We start from the raw sequence: 24,113 nt of genomic DNA on the forward strand, positions 1-24,113 counted from the left end.
ACTCTGATTTGTCCCCTTTAGCTGAGTAGTCTGCAGCCCTGTGCCTCACTGGCCAGAGTCAGGTGACTGGGTCCCCCCTAGGGAGTACAACTTGCCATCAATCCTGGGAGCCTGGGGACTAGATCTAGGGATAAACAGCTCCCCTCCCAGCCCCAAGCTTGGTTGTGCATCTTGGTTTGCTCCATCACTGCCCGAATGCCTAGCTTCCTTTCTACATCTGACACTTCTTTACCAACAGCAAGGCTTTACTAGCAGTTGAGCCCCAACACCCATCCTGAAAAAACCAACTATGTCTAACAGATTGTATTTATGGCTAGCCAGATTCAGAGATAAACACTGACATAATAAGCAAGCATTCTGACCTGGAGGGATTGTAAAACTGCCTGAAGCTCATTCCCACTTCTTAGTCCAGTGGTTTTCCTGGAAAAGTACCCCTTTGACACTTCACATCAGATGGATTGAAGCTCTGGTACCCTCTATTATTCTAAAACAAGTTACCTGACTTTATGTCCTCCCTCTAGGAAAGCAGTCAGCCAAACAGAAAAACCAAAGCTTTCTTTCCAAGATCAGTCTGGCTCCGTCTGGAGTTATGGTACAGATGAGTTACCTTGATGGTTAGGCCCTTGGCAGTTAGTTCTGCTTCATCTTCTTAGTAACTCACTAGAAACGGAAAGGTCCCGGTGAACACCAAACCCTCTGCACTGGGCACTCATTACCAGAACACAAACCACAATTCTAGGCTAGCAATTCCTCTAAAGGTCACTTATTCAACAGGAAGAAGATCCAACAACATTGTCAGAAGTTACTCCTATTGAATTCCTGGCATTCTGTCTTAAGAGTAGGTCACCATTTCTCATTTACCTATACTCCTCCGGCTGAGCTGAACCCTCAAAACAGCCATAGTCAGAGCAGCTGACCAAAGCTGTTCCTTGTCCTGCAAGCCCTAATGAAAGGCCTTTTTTGACCATCCAGGCTTCCATATAAGCCCAGAAACTTCCAGAAGACTCTTCCTTCAACTACCTTGGCCTTTCAGGGGCAAGAAGACACCACCACCAAGAAGGATAAAATAAGTTTTTATTTATAGTCTTATAGTAAAGGGGAAAGCCTTAACTTGCAAGACAGTTCTTCAGCAGTATGTACAACATACTTTTTATTTCCATGGAATGGAATCAAACATGGACTGAGACTACAGAGTATACACTAGAAAATCAGCGAATGCCAGGAACAGAGTAGGAAAAAGACAAGAGATGAGGCCTAAAGACACAAAACCCTTCACTGGGATCTGTAGATGGCAGCCAGAACCAGGGCTGGACCACACAGTGGAGACAGGTTCCAGGACAGGAAAAAAGGACTTGGGGTGAGGGTGGGGAGGGGACCGCACTCAGGTGCAGGTTTAGTACCAGGTAAATTGCTCTTGGTATTTACATACAAAATCAGTTGGCTCTATTTCTTAGAAATACACACAAAAAGAAAGGAAGATTTGATAATTACTTTATGAATCTGTCGCTTTGCAATATCGACATCATCAGAAATAGGGACAATTCACTCAGATTCAAATTTCAGTAGCAGGAAATAAATATCAAAACATCATCACTGGCCCTCAATACAAAACTTCTACCCCACCCAAGCTCCCTCCCTGCCCCACCCCCCAATAACCACCCCCTACCACTCTCTGGTGGCTGCTGCTCCACTGTTGCTGTCTCCTGTACATACCACAAGTGTCACGTGGCCCTCCATAAGGCTGGCACCGTAGCTTTAAACAGCTGGCTGAGAAGCAGGAGTGAATCTGCAAATCTTTCTCCATTTTTCTTTTACACCACAAATTTGTTTTTGTGGTCCTGGGGCTTGAACTCAGGGCCTTGCATTTGCTAGGAGAGTGCTCTACCACTTGAGCCAGGCCCCAGTCCTACCACAAACTTCCTTAAGGATCTGGTCTTTCAACTGGAGCAATAATAGCTTTCCAGAAAAAAATAATCCTTATGAACGAGAGGGGGTGATTCTGATTACTCCAACCTGGTCATCTTCTCAAAGTCGAGCCATTCACAGATTCACAAAGTCTATCAAACCGAGGTGGGGGTGCAGGGAGGACTGGGAGGAGGCCTAGCAGGGTAGGCATCCCTCCAGGCAAGTGCCCAGCAGGGCTAGAGGAGCTGGTAGGGTGGACAGGACACCATGTGCTCAGGTCCGGCTGGCTGTCTGTCCTCCACAGTAAAAGCTGCCAAGTTGGGGTGTTTTGGTTTAAAAATTCCTGGAGGGGACAGGGAATCCCTGAAGGGAATACATTTAGAGGGAGGGGGAGGTGAAAATGGGGAAGGAGAATGAGAGTTGTTGTCCAAGAGCTTCTATGTAAAAATAAAAATTAAAAAAAAAAAAAGAAAGAAAAAAAGAGTCTCTTAAATGGTTCTAACGATGAACTGAGAGGAAAACTGAGACGATGGAGGAGACAGACAGTTTTTATTGCTGGCCTGCCCCAGCGGCTTTAGCTGGCCTCCATCCGGAGTTTCTTCCTGCTTTGGGGCTCTTCAGGCTCTGACTCCGAGCTGGAGTCTGAGCCCCCATCGAAGGCAGAGATGGTGCTGCCCTTGGCGTTGGTGTAGAGGCTGTTGTCTGAGGAGGAGTAGTTGGTCTGCAGTTGAGCACTTGACCTTGCCTTCTCCAGTGCACGGACTAAAAGGCAACCAAGGGAGCATGTTACCACCTTCTGGAGATTCAGGAACAAACAAGACTCTGCTCAGGGTCCAGCCTGTTCTTCCTAAGGGCTTGCTTGCTGGCCCCCAAGGCTCAGGGTAGCTCAGAAGTCACTCCCTTCTAGTGGCTGTTCCACTCAAGACACGTCACTTCATTTCCCCCTTTTCTCCCTTTTTCAGCTGGGCACACATGACCAGCCACTCTGCCATCCCACCCAACCCTGAAGAGAGAAGGCTTGTGATGTTCCCATCCTGCCACAGAAGCCCAGCACAGAGAATGGAGTGCAAGTTCCCTGTCAGATTCAGCAGTGCAATGCAAAGAAGAAGCCGGCCCAGCAATGCCAGGCTCCACAAGGTTGTGAAGGCCTCACAATAGCCAGAAAAGATGATGTAAGATATACTGACCAAAGAGAAGTTTTGGATCAAGATCCACTTGGAATGACAAGCTGGACACTTGGAAGTCAGTCACCAATGTGCACAAAATACCTGGACCTACTGACAGCCCCTACATGCAGGCTGCTCAGCCCATTAACCAACCCACTGATGCCACCCACGGCCCATCCCTTGGTTCAGCTCAGCTGGAGCCTAGGTCAACCCATTCATTTTATTTATTTCATTTGAGATGTTCTAACCCAGGTGATTACTTGCATTTCCTTTTACTTGCATCTTCCATGAGGGAGGAAGAGAAGTGAATTCCCCAGGAACAAAGAACTTGATCAGCTCTCGCTTTCTCCTGTGGTTGTAGGAAAAGGCGGGTGTGAGCAGTGGAGAACAGCAGGGGCCTGGCCCATAGGCTGCCCTGAAAGGACTACCATTGACAATGGGGAGGGCTCACTGTCCCTGAACACCTGGAGTTTCTGGTACTTACACAGCACATTCCACTCCAAGGACTTCAAAGCTTTTTTTCAGACACCTGATATAGGTGTGACCCCTATTGCAGACAGAGCACCTGAGCTCCGAGAAAGGGAAAAATCAGGCCAGAAAAGACACACCACAGGACGTCCAACTCCCTAGCTCCACCATCTCATTTGGTGGCTCAGATCCTTCCTCAGGAAGGCTCTACCCAAGCCCAAGAAGCAAATCAAAGACTGTTTGAGGCACAGGACTGGCTCTGACTGCAGGCCCAAGTGAAAGCCCTGGCCTGGCCAGAGCACAGCAGGGCCAGTCGCCCTATGAGCTCAGCTGCTCACCTTGCTGCTCCAAAAGAGCGTTCTGCCGTTTGAGGTCATCAATATCTTGCTGGTGCGAGTGGTTTTTCCTTCTCATATACTGGATATACTCTGTGGCTTTGTCTAGGATTTGGGCCCGGGATGCCTGTTGCAATATGAGAAAAAGCACAAGGGACAAAATAAAGACCAAGTACTGGCAGCAAGGAATCATGCCTTTCTGTGGTGACAGCTGAAATAGGCAGGTACAGTGGAGAGAGGAAAGAATATGGCTAGCAATTGGCTTCTTTCTGCCAAAATGCTAAGTGCTACACAGAGCTTATCTGAGATACAAAGCCTTGGGAGTTCCACTAGGAACCCAGGGCTCAGTGAGGGTCACTGGCTTATTCAAAATCACTAGTGGCAGAGCCTGGGCTTTGACTCCTGGGTCCATCTGACTCCTTAACTTGGACTCCCCATCCCCTCTGGTTCTTTAAGTTGCTTTAAAGTCTTCAGGTTGCCTCTGTCTGAAAATATCAAAATAGTACTTAAATGAAAGCTCTGGCTACTCACTCACTCTGCTATGGCCTGGCTACAGTCAGCTGGTCCAAAATAATGAGAGTGTGATGTCTGCTGATGCTGGTTTGGACAGAAGAGTTTAGCATGGCTTTTCACTGAGATCTCACACTTCAGTCAGATCCTCAGACTGCTCTTAACTAGACCCAAATGAACACTGATACTGTGATACTGTTTCAGCCTTCTCTGTGCAAATGGTCAGCACTTGATGTCAATACAGGAAGGGCATGAGACTAAGCCATTTCAGGAAGCAGCCACAGCCCTACAATGGCCAGAAGCAGCCTATCACTAACTTGCCTAAGCAACAAGTTAACAAGGCAATAAAATGCATGGCAGACTAATGTGCCGCCTGGAAGACATGCTCATCTGGGAGACTCCTTCCAGGCTGCAAACAAGGTCCCAGTTATTTCTGGCCAGGCAGCCAAACTGACAGAATGGTACAAAAACAAAAGAAACCCAAGGTAGGACATTTAGGAGCTAAAGTGTGACATACATGCCACAGGGGCTTCTGAGTAGTAGTAGAAAAGTTCTGTGCCCAAGAGCATAGTTCCTGGTAATTCTGTAACCCAAGTGGTTTTAAACAACTGGGTCAGAACACTAGGAGAAAGACAAAAGAAAATCCCAATAAGGCTAGCAAAAATAAATTTACTTTTGTATTAAATGCTAACAATCTCAAGTTACAGATACACAGCATGGGCTGAGTATCAGAGAGGTATGCAAGGACTGAGTTTATTTAGCAGTCTTAGAAATCACTAGAATTACCAGGCTTAGCAGCCTGAAGGCAATTTTTTTCAACCAGAAATTATGTTCAAGCAATAATTTTTATCTGGTATGACTTATGTGCAAAGTACTGGGCAGACACTGTGGGGAAACTATTAAAATACATTACTCCTAGCATCTTTGCCTAGAAGCTTACTATCTAGTTAAGAAGATAAGCATTATCTATGTACAGACAAATCACAGGCAGTGCTGACAAGTGTGACCTGACTAGACTAGTGCAGATTACAAAGGTCATGGGGAAGATGGCCTCTGGCATGGGTGACTGATTCTCTCATGTGTGCCAGGCCCTGGCCCTGGTCTGTATCTGACACATGCATGCATATATACATGTGAACCCTGCATGAGATGAATTTTGGGAAAAAGGTCATGCTAAACAGGGAGAGTAGCAAAGTCAAGGCCACAGGGCAGGGGAGAAGTCCAGAGTGTTTCCTTCATTGGTGGTCTGTGTAGAAGGGATGAAGACACCTAGCAATAAACACTTCACATATGGTTTGCCACTTCTGCAAAGGGCCTTATTGGGTTTTATAATGAAGTGATAAAATAGGTGTGAGTGTAAAATTACAATGAACTAATTAAAATATCCTGCCTCTCTGAACACTAGAGATGGAATTAAAACTGGTTAGTGGTGTTCAATAGGTCTGAAAGGCATGTTCTGCCAAGGGCATTACTAGGCTTCAGTCCTACAGTCACTTCCTGCCCAGGGCTTTTCTTTGTCTGACTAGAAATTCTCTATGCCCCCACCTCACTCTCATGACTTCACCCTCTTGATCTTTGATATAACTACGTCCACCTTTATATCCCATGTATCTATCTATATGTAGTGGGGTTTGAACTCAGGGCCTTGTCTTGCTAGGACCCTAGCCTACTTTGACTTATTTTTACTTATTTCACTTATTATTTTGAGCAAGGCTCATTGGGTAGCCAATGAGCAACACAAGATTTCTTGCCTAATCTTCTAAGTACAGAACTAATAAGGGCTTATAAGGCAATCTTTCTTTAAATGCCTTTTATTTTGGAAGGAGAGTATTAGGATGTCAACTGAGAATCTTGCTAAATTTGACTACTGTAAAATTGTAAAACTATTTTTTAAAATTAATAGCATCCAGAAGGCAATATTAGCTCTTTTTTAAAATACCTGCATGTATCTGGAATGAGGGAAGAAAAGCACAGTCTGAAACTTGAAAATACTTGCAAATGTTTTCGTGGTAGCTTATAATAAATAACAGGCTGAGTAGCTGTCTATGTGCTCTCAGTGTCTCTGGCTAATTTATACATGAAACCATTAAATTACCAGGAAGTGAAAAATAAGCACAGCAAAACAAGCTAGAAAAGGAAAGAGGTTCTGGAAGCAGTGGCAGTCTCTAAGAAAGTTTTGGGAGGCAGACAGAATTCACAGATTCTCAAAACAGAGTGTTCTAGAACAAGGTCACCAAGAAGACTGAAGCAGTGGAAAGCCAGCATGAGACCTCCAAAAGGACCTTCCCCTATCTCCTGCTAAAAGTATCCTTGAATAGAGTACTGCTAGTCTCTTAGCAACTCCAAAGACTGGTTCATGGTAGGGGGCAAAGCTTAAGTAGTAGAGCTCCTGACTAGCAAGCTCATGGCCCTGAATTCAAATCCCAGTACTGAAAAAAGAAAAAGAATGGCTCAGAGTTAACTTTATTTTTTCCTTCCTAGGATAATCCACAAGAATAAAAATCCAATAAAAAAATAACCAAATAAAATCTACATCTAGGCTAGGGCAAAAGATGAAAGGATGAATCTAGAAAATGCTAGATTATTCTGCAATGTCCTGTTCCAACATCTTTCCAAACCACAACAAGACCATAGCCACAGTCACAGAAGTGTTGATATGCCCTTCTTCCTTGTTATAATATGTGTATAGTAAAGGCTTTCAAGAAACCATGGGGCTTATGACAGGGACTATGGACCAACCCCAGGCTTTTGGTTTTGATCTTCTGAATGGGCTCTCCCAGCCAGCTGAATCACAGGAATAGTCATGTGAGAGTGCTGACCAGAACGGGGCTAGCAAGCAAGTCACCTGTCCATAAATTGAGTATTGCCATAAGAATGACCCGAATGCTAATTTTTCCTGCTAATTTTTAAAATTAGAAGGTCCTAATTCCTTTCTAAGCAGAAATGGCTCTCTAAGAGTTTGGACACAGCCCTGGGGATAGGATAGACAGTACTCAGGTCCAGAATTCAAGCCCCAGTATCCCACACCACACCCACCACACACACACACACACACTCTGCAGGGACAGTCCTCATGGAGAAGAAAGTATAGGAAGAGCAAAGGACCTATAAAGAGCCATTGATTGCCTATCAATAAATACCAGGAAACTAGCTTTCTCAAAAGAGATGCCCAGGGCCAGGAATTTGACCTAGTGAGAGAGCTTGCATAAAGACCCAGGTTCGATTCCTCGGTACCACATACATAGAAAAAGCTGGAAGTGGTGCTGGGGCTCAAGTGGTGGAGTTCTAGCCTTGAGAAAGCCCAAGGACAGTGCCTAGGCCCTGAGTTAAAGCTCTAGGACTGGAAGAAAAAAAAAAAAGGGATGCCCAGCAGTGAGCTATCCTTATTGAGGTGCAGGTGAGCTGCAAGCAAAGCAATGATGAAGACTAGTTTTAGAATCTGGCTAGAAAGGAAGAAGTGAAAAGCAGTAGCACTGAGAGGGACTGCTGCCTCTAAAGACAAGTAAGCCAGGTGCCTGGGCTCATACCTGTAATATTAGCGTATTCAGGAGGCTGGGATCAGAATATCACAGTTTGAAACCAGCCTGGGCAGGAAAATCCATTAGATTCAAACAAGCAGGAAATGGAATTGTAACTAGCTCAAGTAGAACAGTAATAGCTCTGAGCAAAAGACTCAGAGCTGGACCTGAGATAGCACCCAGGTCCTGTGTTCTAACCCCAAGACAGCCCCTCCCCCAACCCCCACCCTGCAAGAGAAGGTGCAAAGCAAACAGGCTCCAAACAGATAAGAAGCAAATGGAGAAAGAAAGCCTGGGCATGTAATATGGCCTAAGAACCAAGCTGAGGGGAAGAAATGTCAGCTCCTGTAATGCACCCTAGAAGGGGAAAAATACAACAGAAAATGGGGAAGATTCAGGGGTGTGACAGTGAGACCCTGCTTCTACTACACAGCTGCTGGCCAGGAAGGAAGGCAAGGTCAGATCAGTTCACCTTCCAGAAGAATGGCTTTCTCTGAACTCAGCTTCTAGAAGAGTCTAACTCCCCACCCCAGTGTCACAGCAGGAATCTATACATTTCCAAAAATAGCCTTGGCCCCCAAGGAGTTAGGTTCTAATCAGAACCTTTTTTCCCTCTCTGGTGCCAGTCTTGGGGCTCAAACTAAGGGCCTGGGTCCTGGGTATTGTCACTTAACTTTTTTTTTTCATTCCAGGCTAGTGCTTTACAATGTAAACCACAGTTCTACTTCCAGTTTTTGGGTGATTAGAGTTAGTCTCATGGACTTTTCAGACTTTTCTACCCAGCTGGCTCAAACTGTGATCCTCAGAATTCAGCCTCCTGAGTGAGCTATTGGTGCCCAGTGCTAATCAGAAATTTTTAGTCCCTAATAGGATTCCTGAAAATCATTAACACACATGCTTAAGATCATATCCAAGTTCAGTCAAATCTAAAGCAGTGGCTCTTAAAGTTTTAACACAGAACACGAGCTCAACACATTTCTAGACTTGTACATCTTATTAGAGTAACTTAGATTTGTATAAAAAGTAAATTTGTTTTTTGAAAATGGGTGAGGAAAGGTAACACTGGGAATAGTCCTCTATATCATTAACATTAGGAACACTATTGCCTTTCCTTTCTAGTCTTCTAGAAGTTAATCAGAGATAGGAGTCTCAGGTCCTTTTGTGCCCCTGCTGGCCTTGAACCTTAATCCTCAGATCTCAGCCTCCTGAGTAGCTAGAATTACAGGTGTGAGTTACCTCGCCCAGGGAGCATGAAATTTAACTTTTACATAAATATATAAGTAAATTCATAATAAGTAATATAAAAAATAAACAATATAATAAACATAAACAACATATCAATAGCAATACAGAAATAAAATTTACATAAATTGTACATTTTTAAAAATGCGGTTTTAAATTTCTACTTGAGGATATATTCTTTTCTATATAACTCTATCCAGAAAGAAATCCAAAACTTAACTGGAGACAGCAATATATAAACGAAAATAATCATTTAGGAAGAGACTTTAAAGATAAGAAATTACTATAAACTTTTATATGTATCTGCTAAAGGCAATGGCGTAAATAACTTTCTATTACTAATACATTAGTGATGATAAAGGAAAAGATTGGATATAATCATTCTGGCTTCTGTACTGGAACTAGTTTGTACAATAGAAGGCAGTATTCTACTTCTTTGGAAAGAAAGACAGACTGGCTACTAGGTCTTAACCTCTACCTGAAGATGATACCAATAAACCACTGAGCTTCAAAGCACCCCTTAAACAAAGAATAAATTCCATCCAAGAAAGTACCATTTCCCTATTTTTCAAATGTGAGGCCAAGCCAGGCATGACTGACCATTTCCAATAATCTCAGCACTCAGGAGGCTGAGGCCTGGCTATAAGTTAAAAGCCAACCTGGGCTACTAGTGAGTTCCTGATTAAAAAACAAACAAAAACACAAGCTAGACATTACTGGCTCATCCCTGATATAAAACGCTGAGATCTACAGGACTGAAGTTTGAAGCCAGCCAAGGAACACAAACTTCTGAGAAAAAAAAAAACCAGAACTGGAGGTATGGCTCAAGTGGTAGAACAGTTGTTGGGAGTGGGAGGAATTGAGTAACAGCCATAAGTCCAAGCACAAATAATAGTGGAACAAGAAAAACAAAAATGAGAGAGAGGGACCACAGTTCATCTTATTTAACTTGTTACTCTATTTGACTGGCTGATAGTTTTAATTCCATCCTGTATTTCCCTAAGACATAAATGACTCCTAAAAGGAAAATTTAAATGGACCACCAATTGATTATAGTAATATATTTCCTGGTGCTGAGTGCAGTTATGTGGACTCACAAAGAATCCATAGATTTGACATGACTCCCAATTGAACATTTTCAGTGTAACCAACATATGCCACTTCCGAGTGTATTTTTCTAGTCATCATGGCATGATATACTGCCAAATTACTGGTTCTGAGTGAAGGTCTCAAGATAATGACAACATGTGTTAAGATTTAAAACATCCTTAAATGTGTTTATCTTACAGTACGGTGAAGTTGGAATTTGGCACGCCTTGAGTTCTAGCCTTATTCTACTACAGGCTGAGGTTAAAACCTTGAGCTCTGGGCTGGGAAGGTGGCCTAGTGGTAGAGTGCATGTCTAGCAAGCTTGAAGCCAATTCTTCAGTACCACATAAACAGAAAAGGCCAGAAGTGGCACTGTGGCTCAAGTGCTGGAGTGCTAGCCTTGCACAAAAAGAAGCCCAGGCCCCGAGTTCAAGCCCTAGGACTGGCAAAACAAAAAGAACAAAAACCTTGAGCTCCTTTTTCATCAGACAATGATGATGGCAGGAGCAGCAACAACGGTATCAATTGTCCACAACAGTCTAACATCTCAGAGATCTCACATGGACTTATGTTCACTACAGGTGTTAGTGACTTTTTTCTTAAATAAAATGTGAACATTCCAAAGATAGATAGATAGATAGACAGACAGACAGACAGATAGATAGATAGGTAGATAGATAGATAGATTTCTATTTGTTGGTATCAGAACACAAAGTACAGAGTTTGCATTTCAACCTTTTCTTTTTTCTTGTAATGCCTAGTAGTACAATATCAGAATCTAGAAAGCTGAGGAAGGAGAACTGAGTTCTAGTCCAGCTTGAGCTACACAGTGAGATGGCCTAAACACAAAGAAAAAAGGTACAGTTTAGGAGTGCAAATTTCTAATCTCAGTACTTGGGAAGTTGAGAAATGAGGATCCTGAGTTGAAGGACAGTCTGCTATAGAATAAGAACCTGTCTTAAACAAACAACTCTTTTTCTCTCTCTGTCCCTCTCTCTCTCTCCCCTCCCCACCTCAACACAAGTAACCCTTATTCTTGGTTAGGAATGTATTCAATTAATAGTAATTTCTCTTTAATAAAAGGCTTGGACATATATTTCAAATAACTCAAAATGTTAAATGAAAAGTCACTAGGAAAATAAAGATAATTAAATCAAAGGAGCCTGGATCATGAGAAGACTCTGATCAAAGATTTTCAAGAATCTGATCTAGGGCTGGGAATGTGGCTTAGGGGATGAATTGCATCCAGTTAAGCCTCAAGTGGGGGATTTTCTGATAGGTTTTACCAGGTCTAGTTCCCCTACAAAGCAGTATGACCTGCTACCATGATCTGTTATTGGCCACTTTGGTCTCTAAGTTTCTCTGCTAACCCAGGAGTGCTCCCCAGCTCCTGCTTTAGGGCTTCTACTCTAGGCCTTCCTTCTGCCTAAAGTGCTCAGGATGAATGGTTCTTTCCTTTACTTCCTATCTGCCCAAAGGCCATTATGCCAGTGAGATCTGTCTGCCCCAATTAATTACAAACTTTTGTATTCCCAATTTAATTTTCCTTCATAGTATGAACCTGAAGTAGTATTTATATTTGAATGATTAGTTCACTTTCTAACATTTCATCCTTAGCATAATGGTTTGATTTGTTTACTGCTGTATTCCTAGCACTCTCTTGTCAACAGTACAGAAATGCAGGAGTTTGATAAAAGGATGGGTCTCTCTGTCATAAAGATTTCTTGTGTTATACCCAGGAATGTTGTTATTCCAGTTAAGTATCTTGGTTCAAGACCATTAAAGGAGGTCTATACTAAGTAGGCTTAACCTATGAGATTCTGGTTTTACAATACTAGGTATTCATATAGCCTGTTTTGTGTTTTTCATAAAAGGCCAGATGTACTCCACCTTCAATGAAGTTTAAAGCACATGACTTGTAATAATGTAAAACAAAATGAATCATAATGGTTTTTAAATCTGATTTTTGATAACCCCACCACAGACCTAAATCAGGAGAGTTAATCAAAAGTACACTTAAGAATAAAGGTTGTTTTTAATCAAGTAGTTGTTCTTTTCCTTTCTGTGGTGGTAGGGATCACCCACAGGGTTGTGCAAATGCTAAGCAAGCATTTTACTGCTGAGCTAGATTCCTCTAGATCCAAATAGTCATTTCCTTAAACACTGGATCACTGACCCAGAAAAAAAACTGAGGTCACCCGCCTCCGCCCCCCTCGTTTGCCATTTACACTATGGAAGGGCCACAGAAAACAGCCAGCTACACATTGTGTCAAAATGGAACTAGCTGTGCAAACAGATGTATTCTCCAAATTCCAAGGAGTGATCCTAACCCATAGGATTTTACTCAAAGCTTCTGTTTTTCAGAAACAGCTGGTGCCTACTCCCTCCAGGGAAAATGATAACTCTGAAGACCCCTAGTGTGGGGTGGAAGTGAGGGAGTAACTGTTTTTCCTTTTATAATAACACAGATAAGGGCCGGGTACAGTGGCTCACATCTGTAACCCTAGCTACTCAGGAGGTTGAGATCTGAGGATTATGGTTCAAAGCCAGCCCAGGCACTGAAGTCTATGAGACACTTATCTCCAATTAACAACTAGAAAACAGGAAGTGGGGCTGTGGCTGTAGGGGCAGGGCAGTGGCCTTGAGCTGAAGAGTACAGGGACAATGCCCAGGCCCAGAGTTCAAGCCCCATCACCGCCAAACAACAACAACAACAACAACAAAAACAGATAAGGGACTGAGAATGTGCCTAGTATGCATGAAGCCCTGGGTTCAATTCCTCAGTACCACCTAAATAGAAAAGGCTGGAAGTTGTGCTGTGGCTCAAGTGGTAGAGTGCTAGCCTTGAGCAAAAAGAAGCCAAGGGAAGCCAGGCACAGGGGCTCATGCCTGTAATCCTAGCTACTCAGGAGGCTGAGATCTGAGAATTAAGGTCCAAAGCCGGCCCAGGCACAGAAGGACCTGAGGCTATTATCTCCAATTAACCTCTAGAAAACGGGAAATGGGGCTTGGCTCAAGGGTAGGGCTGTAGCCTTGAGCAGAAGAACTCAGGGACAACACCCAGGCCCAGGGGTAGGGCAGTAGCCTTGAGCTCCCAGGCTGACCCACAAAAAAAAAGAAAGCCTAGGGACAGGCCATGAGGTCAAGTCACAGCACTGACAAACACACACCTGTGTGCACGGGTGCGTGCACACATGTACATACACACACAGATAAGTGAACATGTCTTTTTTACTCAAACCTTTTGTTCCACATCTTAAAATTTGCTCTTTACATACCTTGGAATAAACAGCTGGAAAAAAAAAATCACTGGTGCCCAGGTAAGTTCACAGATTACCTGGAAGTGCACTTGTAGTTAAGGACTACCCTGGAAGGGAATTCCCATGGAGGTTTAGGAAGCCATCAATACTGTGAATCTTTTTTTTCTTTGTGATACACTAAGGTTTAAGCCTAGAACCATGCTTATTAGGCAGGCATTCTACCTCTTAAGCCAGGCTCCTATGGCTCTCTTTCCTTTTTTTTTTTTTCCTTTTCTGTTTTCTGTCATTGGAGCTTGAACTTAGGGGCCTCAAGGCTCTTTTTCAGCTGACATTCTACCACTTGAGCCCCACCTTCATCTTGGCTTTTTGTTGGTAATTGAACAGAGAATCTCACAGACTTTTCCGTTCAGGATGGATCTGAACTAGTACTCCAGCTCTTGGCCTTCTGAGTAACTAAAATAGGCATGAACCACTGCAATAAGCAAATGTGGGCAATCTTTAATGCAATTCTAAATTAATTATGAGGTAAGCTCTGTATTACAGACTATACTTATTAAATGATAATTTTGTGAATGTTATTACATATTATATCCAACTTTGAAAGACCATTCTTACAGTTCCACTACAACTTACATATTTTTCACTAAGAATAAACAAGAGCAAATAACGTGTAATGACTTTTCAAAGAATCTAAAATTAAAAGCCATGCCATTTGAATATCCCCAACTATATTTATTTCCCAGAAATGGAATGTCCTGTTATTATTACAAATTTCAAGGTAGTGTTGGCCTATCAGATTTGTCAATAAACTCACCTTCTCTCCTTGGAGTGATGGGACAGAGTCCCGCAAACTGTGAAAGCTGTCTTTGATATGGTCCCTACGTTTTCGTTCCAGTGCATTATGATGAGCTCGTTTGTCAGCCTACAAGAATGGGAAAAAGAGAACATTAGAAATGTCACTCCTTATACTTGGTACCAGGTGGATGGGGGTACAGCTTGGAAGTATATGTTGTCAGCGCTGTCCCTGGTGAGTGGACTAGGAAGATTTGTCAAGTGAAATGGGCAGTTAGGAGTCTCCAGAATTAGGCTGCTAAAGGGGGAGAAAGGATGAGCAAGGCTTGTGACAGACAGGAACATCCAAAGTAGTTCGATGCATCCAGCTCATGCATAAGTAAAATCATTGTTATTCATGGGGACAAAGTACAACTCTCCTCCAACAGTGTCCCCCAACTTCTATGACAGACACCCACTAGTCCATGTTTGAGAGGTGACTACAGAAAGCTCGAGTGGGACCATGTCTGAGATGCGCTCAACCCACTCTAAGACTAGGGGAGATGCTCGGGGAAGAGCTGAGGCGTAAGTACAAGTGCTTCTCTCCAAGTGAAACACAGAGGTTCTGAGGTGGTTTCTTACTTGCTTAAAGACACTAATATGTTCTCATCAAAGAAAACACAAAACCCTTTAGAATCTGAAATCCTCACAGAGCTGATAGAGATGTCAATTGCACTCAGACTTCTTTTTTTTTAGAGCAAATCCAAGGTGTGAACTAAAGGCTTCCCAACACAAAAAGCTGGTACAAAGGGGCAGTTCTTAGACAGCAGGCTTTTTATACACACACTGAGCTCTCAGGCACCTGCATTAGATCAGGCTAATTTGGCAATTTTTAAGATACCCAGCCAAACTTTAACTTGTGCTGCCTGGAGTCACAAAGAACAGGACAAAAACTGTCAATAAGTCAGGAGGCTAAAGGTAGTCAGGGTTAGTGATGTAGAGTACTGATTGGGAGCTTCAGCAAGTCCCTTATAATAATGATGGTGCCTCTTAAAGGAATCAAAGCACTTTATTCACTTACACCCTGGAATTACAGAAAATTTTCTTTAGGAATTTACCCTGACTATACTAGATTGCGCTGAGCTACCATATCTGGAAAGTGAGATAGCTTTAATCCACACAGATGGTGTCATGAATTTTAAAAATGAAGCAACAAGAGTATAAGAACAATGCCACTTCCAATAAATGCATGTACTAGACAAGATATACACACAAAAGTCTATGAAAATTGTAAGAATGAAAGGATATGAAATTCTCATATTATTTAATCTAAAAAGTGTAAGCCAGGAATGTAATGCATGCCTGTAGGCTGAAGCAGTATGACAGCTGAGGCTGCATGGTAAGACCCTATCTCAAAGAAAGAAAAAAATGTCTGAATCACTCCAGAGGAAAGAAGTCAGAAACAGCTGTGGTCATCTCACCCACTGTTATGTTGAATGGTCATGCGGTTTCCATCATGGAGAAAGCAAAGAGCAGTCTAAAGCTGTCTCATCTGAAGTCAGAGTTCACTGTAAAATTGTATTTTACCAACTACAGATACATGAAATCAAATCATACATCTAATGGGACGATAAAATTTGGAACATCAGAGAACCTGAATCTAGAGGTAGGTACTCCATATCATACAACACTATAGCAAAACAAAACAAGACACTAATTGTAGCAGCTTTATAAAACAAGTAAAAAATAGTTTGAAGGAATTAAACATATTTAAGGCCTAGTGTTTTTCTAACTTATTGTTCCCTCTAGTCACTCAATACAAAGGTAAACTAGGCTAAGACTATACCTGAGTTGCTTAGAAGGTGGAGGAGAGCTGACATTTGGCATTTAGTGCCTCTGCTGTGTTTGCTATATACTTTCCAAGATGGTCTATTTACATGCAAATTAATCGCCAAGCTTTGGTCTCCCACAGCAGTCTAAGACACACTAGTCTACTAAATCACCCTGATTCCTGGCCTTCCTCCCAGCTTAAGGGCTATGAACAGAAGCAGTTATACTAGTTATCCACAATCCAACCTGTGGATACAAATAAAAATTCTGTTTTCTTTCTGGGAGAGTCCTGCAGCTCTCAAATACCTACAGTAAAGTTGGACTTGGTTTCACATGGGCCGGAGGTGTGGCCCTATATATAATCTAATACCCAAATCATCCCTACAATGAACTACTACTCTCCTGTCCTGTTCGCTGAACACTGAAAGGACTCAAATGGATGACAAGCCTTTTGGTTAGAGGATTGTAAGTGAACTTGGCTGGGAACCATAGCCAAAATCTTGGCTTCTCATTTGGGGAGGCAGCCAAGTTTAAGAAGTTGGCTCAACAAGGAAAGGCGGCAGTCTACTGCCTGGTAGAGAGTCTGAGCCTGGGACTGTTCTCAAACTAGTATAAGGAATTTCTGTGACTCCAGGATCAGTTTAACTAACAGAAGAGAGGAATCTCAAAACGGTCCCCCCTTCCTTGTCTCTCTTCTTCATCTGTAATGTCTAACCAGAATCAACGTTAAAGCTTTTCAACAATGGCAAGGAAGTGTTTTTTCCCTCTTCTCCAAGCCCACTTGCCAGAGCCAAGTTAAAAACATACAGAATACGCCTAACTATACTGAATCAAGTTGTATTACTAGTGGCTGGAAAAAACATATGAAAAACTGAAAAACATTTACACAGGCTGAGAATTCTGGTTATTTCTAAACCAGCGATCCATGCAACCTGATACCCTGTTACCAACACATACAGCCGGTTGGCAGACTCATTCTCAATGCTTTATTAACTATCTTCTCTTGCTGGTTGACTCCGTTCCAAAAGGAAAAATTTCAGAGTCAAGAAAGAAAAACCGGGTGAAAACTCAGTGTGAGGTATTGGAATTCCTCCCATAAACTCAACAACTGATTTCTTTTTTTAATATAAAGGGCCAAACTATTGTGTTGAGCAAATGAAATTCAACTCAGATGTTGGAGATTTCTCTCCCTTGTGCTGAGGTATTCTTACAATGAAAACTCACCCTTACAGAATTGATCAGACACAATTCTCCTGCTGCTGTGCAGTAGATCCCCCAAATACCCAATGTATACATGCTCTAGAAGCAATGGCTAACTCTGCTAGTTCTTCAACACTGGATTTCGTTTCTGCCAGAAGGCCTTTCCTTTAGCACATCTTAGACCTAACAAAAATACTAAGTAAGGGACTACCAGAGAGTGGCCCACAGATGCACAACAGGAACTATAGCACCAAATCGCTTCCAGCTTTTGGTGGATTATGAAAGCCAAGGTTTTTTACTTGGCTTCTCAGTTTTATTTCCACTGAACTTTCCATACTGGCAGCCAGAATAAAAATCTTCACCTACAATTTGTCCCTCTCTGACATTAACAAAGCACATGTACCTTAAGTGCTATTAAATGTTCTAAGAAAATATTTTATTGGCCAATAAGTTGTAAAACTGGCAGGTTACTAAAGTTATTCTGTCCTAAATTAAGGGAAATCTCTTAAAATGATTTCAACTTAATGAAGGAGATCCATGTTGATTCAAGAAATTATACCAGTCAGCACTCTTACTTCCTACAACTTTTAGGAAAATAATATGGAACAATAAATGCTTTGTTATTCAAGGATACAGAAAATTTTCCAGTACAATGTAATTTGTTGCAAGACACTGACACCTATCCCTCTCATAAGAGGAATCTTCTCAAGACCAACATAAAAAACTCTTAGCATACAGAGGAATCTGTATTTACTGCCCTTAGGAAATGTAAATAGAACCTGCACCCTTGACACCTTTGGCTCATGCCCCTGTAATCCTAGCTACTCAGGGTGGCTGAGATCTGAAGATGGCGGTTTAAGGCCAGCTAGGGCACAAAAGTCCATGAGACTACTATTCCCAATTAACCGCCAGAAACAGAAGTAGAGCTGTGGCAAACATGGTAGTATGCCAGCTTTGAATAATTAAAAAAAAAAAAAAAAAAAAAAACCAACCCTAAAGGAGAGCACAGAGGCACTGAGTTCAACCCTCTAGTGGCATATGACTCTTGTGTGTGTGCATGTGCACACACATACAAACTAGTTAAGTTTAAAAAGCCAGGCATCGGTGCCACATGCTTATAATTGTAGCAACTCAGGAGGCTGAGATCTGAGGATCATGGTTTGAAGCCGGCCCAGGCAGGAAAGTCTTAAGAGACTATTTCTAATTAACCTCAGAAAAAGCCAGAAGTGGTGCTGTGGCTCAAGTGGTAGAGTGCTCACCTTGAGCAAACGTTCCCCAGGTACAGGGTCCAGGCCTGGAATTCAAGCTCCAGGACTGGCACACACACAAAAGTTATAAAACTTTAAAGCTATTTTTATCAAAGACTAAAAACATCAAAAACATAAAGTCTCCAAATTCTTACTCAAAAGTATCTATATTCTGATTGATAAATAAAACTGAATTTTTTAGAAACTTAAAATTCTCATTTTAACTAACATGAAATGAAATAAACCCACCAAAGTTCCTAACAAGAAAACAGTAATTTCAGTTTCCCAACACTTATTCTACCCACTGCCAGGTACACATTCTGGTGATCTAATAATAAATGTACTTATATTACAGGCTCTTCCCACCATTTGATATCTAAAGCAAAATGGGAAGATTATTACCTACACACAGCATTATGCTATAACCATTTAAGAGGAAGGATACCTTGGTCAGAATATCTCAACTGAAAGTCAAATTGGATTTATAAGTCTTTCACTATTTCTGGCATCTTGACTCTTGAAGCTCAAAGTGGCAGAGTACTAGCCTTGAGCAAAAAGAGACAGTGCCCAGGCCCTGAGTTCAAGCCCCACGATTACTACCACTACCACCACCACCACCACATTTATTTTAAACACAGTCACATTCAGGATTTGTATTATCTCTGTCAGCCCAAAGCAGACATTAAGTACAAGCACTTCTGCTGTACAACTGATTCTGTTGCAGGTAAGAGAGATAACCCTTCTGAATATACTGCAAATCCATAAGAAACAAAGAGCTGAGAAATTAAAAATATATTAGAATAGCACCAGAAGCAGATCTGTACAAATCTATTTAAAACTCCTAATGGGTTTGCTATACAACTGCTACACACATTTAGCTGACACAGGACAATACATTGGAAAAGGTCTCTGGCTTCCTAACCAGCTCACATTCTATATTTGTCGTACTTTCACCTTTTTCCTAAGCAACTTACCAAACTAAAACAAAGGAACTCCTTGCATAAAATAGACTTGTTACAAAAATTTATCTTTTAAATGCAGCATTTCACTTTCACAAGGCAATGAAACTAAGATAATATCAGTGGGATTCTATGATTAATCAAATCTGGGGCTACTTCTTAAAAACAAAACAAAAACTTAGTAGCCACTGGAAAAGTTGTTTTCTCATCTGTACTGAGACACAGAAGCATAGTCGTCAAATCACTTTCACTTTCTGTTACAATCAGCCTTACTTCCTAATTTAATTCTGTTCTTGCTGAGCATCCTCATTTTTCATGTAGTAAGGCTGACATAATATAGTAGCATTATAAAACATAAATGTTAATATTAGAACTCACAGAACACTTTCTGATAACTTCAAAAGTTATTTTGTAGTCCTAAATATTTTATGGTTCAAAACCCACATCTTTTTCTAAATGTTTTTTTCCAAGACAAAATGTAAGAATAGTTTCCTTGTAAATTTTTAAAGTATATTTTGTACTAAATGTCAGAAAGTAAACAAATGCATTCACAAAGAAGAAAAAATCTGAAATCATTTTTACCCTTGCTATCCATGTTAGTTATTTTGTATACAGTAACATTTGTCTATACACATCTGCTCTTTCTCTCTCCTGTTGTGTTCACTTATGCCAGAGAAAAACTTAAATTTCAACAAGTAGGTATATCAAATTAAAAACTAAGGCTTTGAAAGACCAGAGTTCAATTTCTTGCACTAAGGAACAAAAACAAAGGGTCAAACCTACTTTCATTGTCTGTTTCCCACAAATCAAAAAGAAAAAAAAAAATTCTAGTACCATAACAGTAAACTATAACCATCTAAACAAAACATGGAGATTAGCATTTTAGGACGGTGGACACATTTTTAAAGTTTAGTAAACAAATACACATATATACCAATGTGGATGAATATTTTAAAAGCAAAAAGCATTCAAGAATTGTGAGCCAAAATTTAACACAAAGGAAAACTTTTCTTTCACTGGAAAGCAATACAATTCCAAATCAAGGGATAATTCTGAAAAGGAAGCCCTCTAGCAGATTTTGTGACTGCAGTCTTGGAGGAAATACAATATTTTAAGTAGACTGAACCACAGACATAAAACTCTAAGCAAGTCCACGTCCACATTATCAAGTAAACAGACACTATTAAAAAAAAAAAAAAGGTCTAGGGGTATAATCAAATGGTAGAATGCTAAGGCTTTGAATTAAACTCTAGTACCATAAAAAAAACAAAAACAAAAACAAAAACTAACACATTGCCAAACATACATTACAAATATAAGTTTTATACAACATTTCAAGATAATTAAAGCAAATTATTTTTCATAACCATTACCCAGTGACAACCTTTATGGGAAACAATTGCATCCTTGGGTTTTATGGAAACATCAAATCTCAAATACATATAAATTTTAATGTCTATCTTCTTAGACAACCTGCACAATCTGATCATGCTAAATAGCATATACAAGCACAAGAGCTTGCCTTTACACCTTGTTTACTAAAATCTTACACCACGGGAATCAAAGAGGCACCCTCTGGAGTTCGAATTAAACAGGTGTTCCACATACCACTTTAAAAAAATCAGTAAAATAGAATAAGGGTGCAGCTCAGTAATACAGCACTTGCCTAGTTGCTTTATGGCCCTGGTTAACTCCAGTACCATAAAAAAAATAACATTAAAAAAAATATAGGCTAGAAGCATCGTTCGAATAGTACACTGCCCGCTTAGCAAGTGTGATGTCCTAAGTTCAGTATGGCAACTTTCCCTCTCCTCTACCCCCCAAAATCCAGAAAGGTATTATTTTAACATAGGAAGATCTAAGGGATGTGGCTCAGTGATAGAGGGTCTGCCCAGCATGCATAATTATGGCCCTTACTCTGGCTTCCCCACCACCACAAAAATACATAAGCAGTAACAGAAATAGGAAGATCTACTAACACTGAGCTCTCCCACAACATAACCCACTGTAGTTGAAAAGTAGACACCTTTTTAGAAGCGGCATATGTTCCAGTCCTCACCTCTTCTCTCTACCTTATTCTTCACTATCACAAAGACAAATGAATCTTTGATTCTCACTCTTTATATATCTTACTGTTCCTCACTGTCAAGTATCAGAAACATTCCTCTCCCTCACTCTTACTCTAGGTCTATGTTACCTTTAATCCATACTTTTTACAGTCTCAAACTCCAAAAACATGAGGTTACAGTGTTTTTTTTTTTTTTTTTTGCCAGTCCTGGGCTTGAGCTCAGGGCCTGAGCACTGTCCTTGGACTTTCTCAAGGCTAGCTAGCACTCTACCACTTGAGCCTCAGCACCATTTCCGGCTTTTGTCTATGTATGTGGTACCAAGGAATCGAACCCGGGTCTTCATGCATTCTAGGCAAGCACTTTAACCACTAGGCCAAACTCCCGGCCCCGGTTACAGTGTTTTTAAATCCACAGGATGATCTTCTCAAAACAAAACCCAAACCTTAAGACATTATTAAAAGTCAGGTGCCAGTGGCTCAGGCTTATAATCCTAGCTACTAGGAGGTTGAGATCTGAGGATCCGTGTTCAAAGCCAGCCCAGGCAGAGGAGTCTATGAGGCTCTTATATCTGACTAACTTGAGCTATGATAAAGCTCCAATCTTGAGTGATAATTCTAAAGGACAGTACCTAGGCTCTGGTAGCAACACACACAAAAATGAAATTATTATACTATATGACACATCCATCATCTTTCAGCAAAGAGACTGCAATGCCAATTCAATTTTTTTGTTTGTTTTCTTTCTAGAGAAATAGATCACAAGAAGCTGTCTGTGATACTCTCAGGAGTCAACCTCTGGCTCCTCTGTATTTCCAATTTTTGCAATAAAATACTTCGCTCTGTTGGAGTTTATAGCTCTACAGCAGTCACATGACTCGATTAGAGGCGATTATTGCATATGGCCTTCAGATTCACACAAGTATGCAGATATAGTTTAAAACCTACTTGTTCCTAAATAAATCTCTGGCGATTCTGCCCTGAAATAATACCACCATCAGTTCAGAACTACTTTTTTCTCACTTAACATACAGCGACTGCTGGATTGCTCACCTACAAACTACAGAAAAAACGATTCACTTCTCTGTATACAGTTCTTACTGACTACACACTACAATCTACCACCTGAGGATCCAAAAAACACGGAATTTGCGACCCACTCCAACCCCAGAAGACTCCCACCTCACTTCAGCTGTCAACAAGAGAGTTTACTACATTATTAAAAGTAATAGAACGATATCGTTTTCTCTCTGACCCCAAAAAGGACTAAAACTGAACGGAAATGAAAATGAAATGGAGAGTAGGAGACGTACCGCAGATTGAAACCTCGGTTGCTCTTCCTGGAATAAGAAAGAGAGAAAAAAATAGAAAATATAGGAGTTATTTTTACACTTCACATTCAATAATAAGAAAGAAAATGCCGGCGGCGAAGGAAGCGGTGGGTGGGAGTCAGCCCGACACCCCTCCCTCCCTCTCTCCCTCCACCCCACACCCCCAGCGGGATCCGGTAGCGCGGTGGGGGGGGGGTGGAAATCCAGGGCGCCGTCCCTCTTTCCGGGATCCGATCCGGGCTAGAGGGAGTCAGGAGCACTGTGCCCTCCCCTCTGGCTCTGCCCGGGCATCTGGGCACTCCCCACCCCTCTCCGTCCTCCCTCATCCCCAGGATCCGCACAGGTCACGGGAGGGGGGGGAAGAAGGGAGGGGATCGCGGACCCAAGGGGGCAAGTCCCGAGCGCCGTCCCTTTTCCCGGCACCCGGACAATGGGATCCCTGGCGCAACCCACTCGTATCCCCGGAACCTGAGCCGGGTGGGGTGTATAGGAGGCCGCGACACCCTCCTCCACGGGAGGGGGCGGGGGTCTCAGAGGCCGCGTGTACGCTCCCACCTCCAGCCTCCGGAGGCCGCCCCGGCCCGGAGAGCCCGGAGGGGAGCGAGCCGGGAGCGCGACGCAGCGGGTCCCGGTCTCGGGGGGAAGGGGAAGGAGACGACGGCGGCCTCGGCCCCCTCCCGCAGTCTCCCCCCCACAGAGCCCCGGCCGCTGTCCCTGCCTGACAACCCTCAAAGGAAGGAAGAAGCCCCGGGACTCACGTCGCTCTCCACCTCGATGTCATCGTTATCGCTCATTTCCTACGGCCCAGGGAGCGGCCACTGCAGCGACGGCGGGGAGAGGGCGGGCGAGGGGAGGGGAAGTCACCGACAACAAGAAGCCGAGTGCCCCCCCACACACACACTCTCACTCACTCACGCACTCGCTCCCTCACTCACACCACACACACACACACACGCACACACACACGCGCACACACACCACACACAACACGGGCGAGAACCACCTCCTCACTGCAGCACCGGATCAACGGCGGCACGCACGCCCGATCGGACCTTGCCACGTGACCCGGCTCCGCCGCGCTGGGGCAGCTGAGACTTGTAGTCCTCAGTTCTATACTGGGCAACCCGACGTACGCCAGAAAAACTATAAATCCCATAAGGCACCGCACCCCGAGGTCCCTAGCTCGGCTTGTTGACGGAGCATAGGGCGCCTGCGCA

General features: G+C 42.5%; 2 protein-coding genes across 5 annotated transcripts in view; one reads left to right on the forward strand and one right to left on the reverse strand.

The window, feature by feature from the left end:
* The window catches only part of Fntb (farnesyltransferase, CAAX box, subunit beta), a 69,023-nt gene extending 65,454 nt beyond the window's left edge, over positions 1-3,569 (forward strand). The window contains exon 12 of the mRNA XM_090344293.1: positions 2,868-3,569. Coding sequence (XP_090200419.1) covers positions 2,868-2,912 — 45 coding nt within the window. The 3' untranslated portion in view covers positions 2,913-3,569. The remainder of the gene's footprint in view (positions 1-2,867) is intronic.
* Max (MYC associated transcriptional regulator X) lies at positions 1,058-23,971 on the reverse strand. 4 transcript variants are annotated; one of them, XM_090344294.1, is made up of 5 exons: positions 23,655-23,971; positions 22,879-22,905; positions 14,308-14,415; positions 3,878-4,001; positions 1,058-2,667 (listed from the first exon to the last, which is right to left on the reverse strand). In XM_090344294.1, exons 1-5 carry the CDS (start codon positions 23,688-23,690, stop codon positions 2,480-2,482), a joined length of 483 nt encoding a protein of 160 aa, XP_090200420.1. In that variant the 5' UTR covers positions 23,691-23,971; the 3' UTR covers positions 1,058-2,479. The 4 variants fall into 4 exon arrangements, with proteins under 4 accessions (XP_090200420.1, XP_090200421.1, XP_090200422.1 ...); XM_090344295.1 differs by lacking the exon at positions 22,879-22,905 and having other exon boundaries at positions 23,655-23,970; XM_090344296.1 differs by lacking the exons at positions 14,308-14,415; positions 22,879-22,905; positions 23,655-23,971 and adding an exon at positions 3,336-3,420 and having other exon boundaries at positions 3,878-3,962.
* Between the last annotated feature and the right edge of the window lie 142 nt (positions 23,972-24,113).

This window comes from Megascapheus bottae, chromosome 14 (genome assembly GCF_031878675.1).
Source record: "Megascapheus bottae isolate mThoBot1 chromosome 14, mThoBot2.hap1, whole genome shotgun sequence".
Classification (NCBI taxonomy): domain Eukaryota; kingdom Metazoa; phylum Chordata; class Mammalia; order Rodentia; family Geomyidae; genus Megascapheus; species Megascapheus bottae.

What these genes read in the sequence shown, in the direction of transcription:
- Max (XM_090344294.1), bottom strand. Translation starts at nt 23,690, where the DNA reads ATGAGCGATAACGATGACATCGAGGTGGAGAGCGAC. An exon ending in CATCACTCCAAGGAGAGAAG is followed by an intron (nt 4,002 to 14,307) that starts GTGAGTTTATTG and finishes ATATTGCAACAG; the next exon opens with GCATCCCGGGCCCAAATCCT. An exon ending in CGCTCTTTTGGAGCAGCAAG is followed by an intron (nt 2,668 to 3,877) that starts GTGAGCAGCTGA and finishes GTTGCCTTTTAG; the next exon opens with TCCGTGCACTGGAGAAGGCA.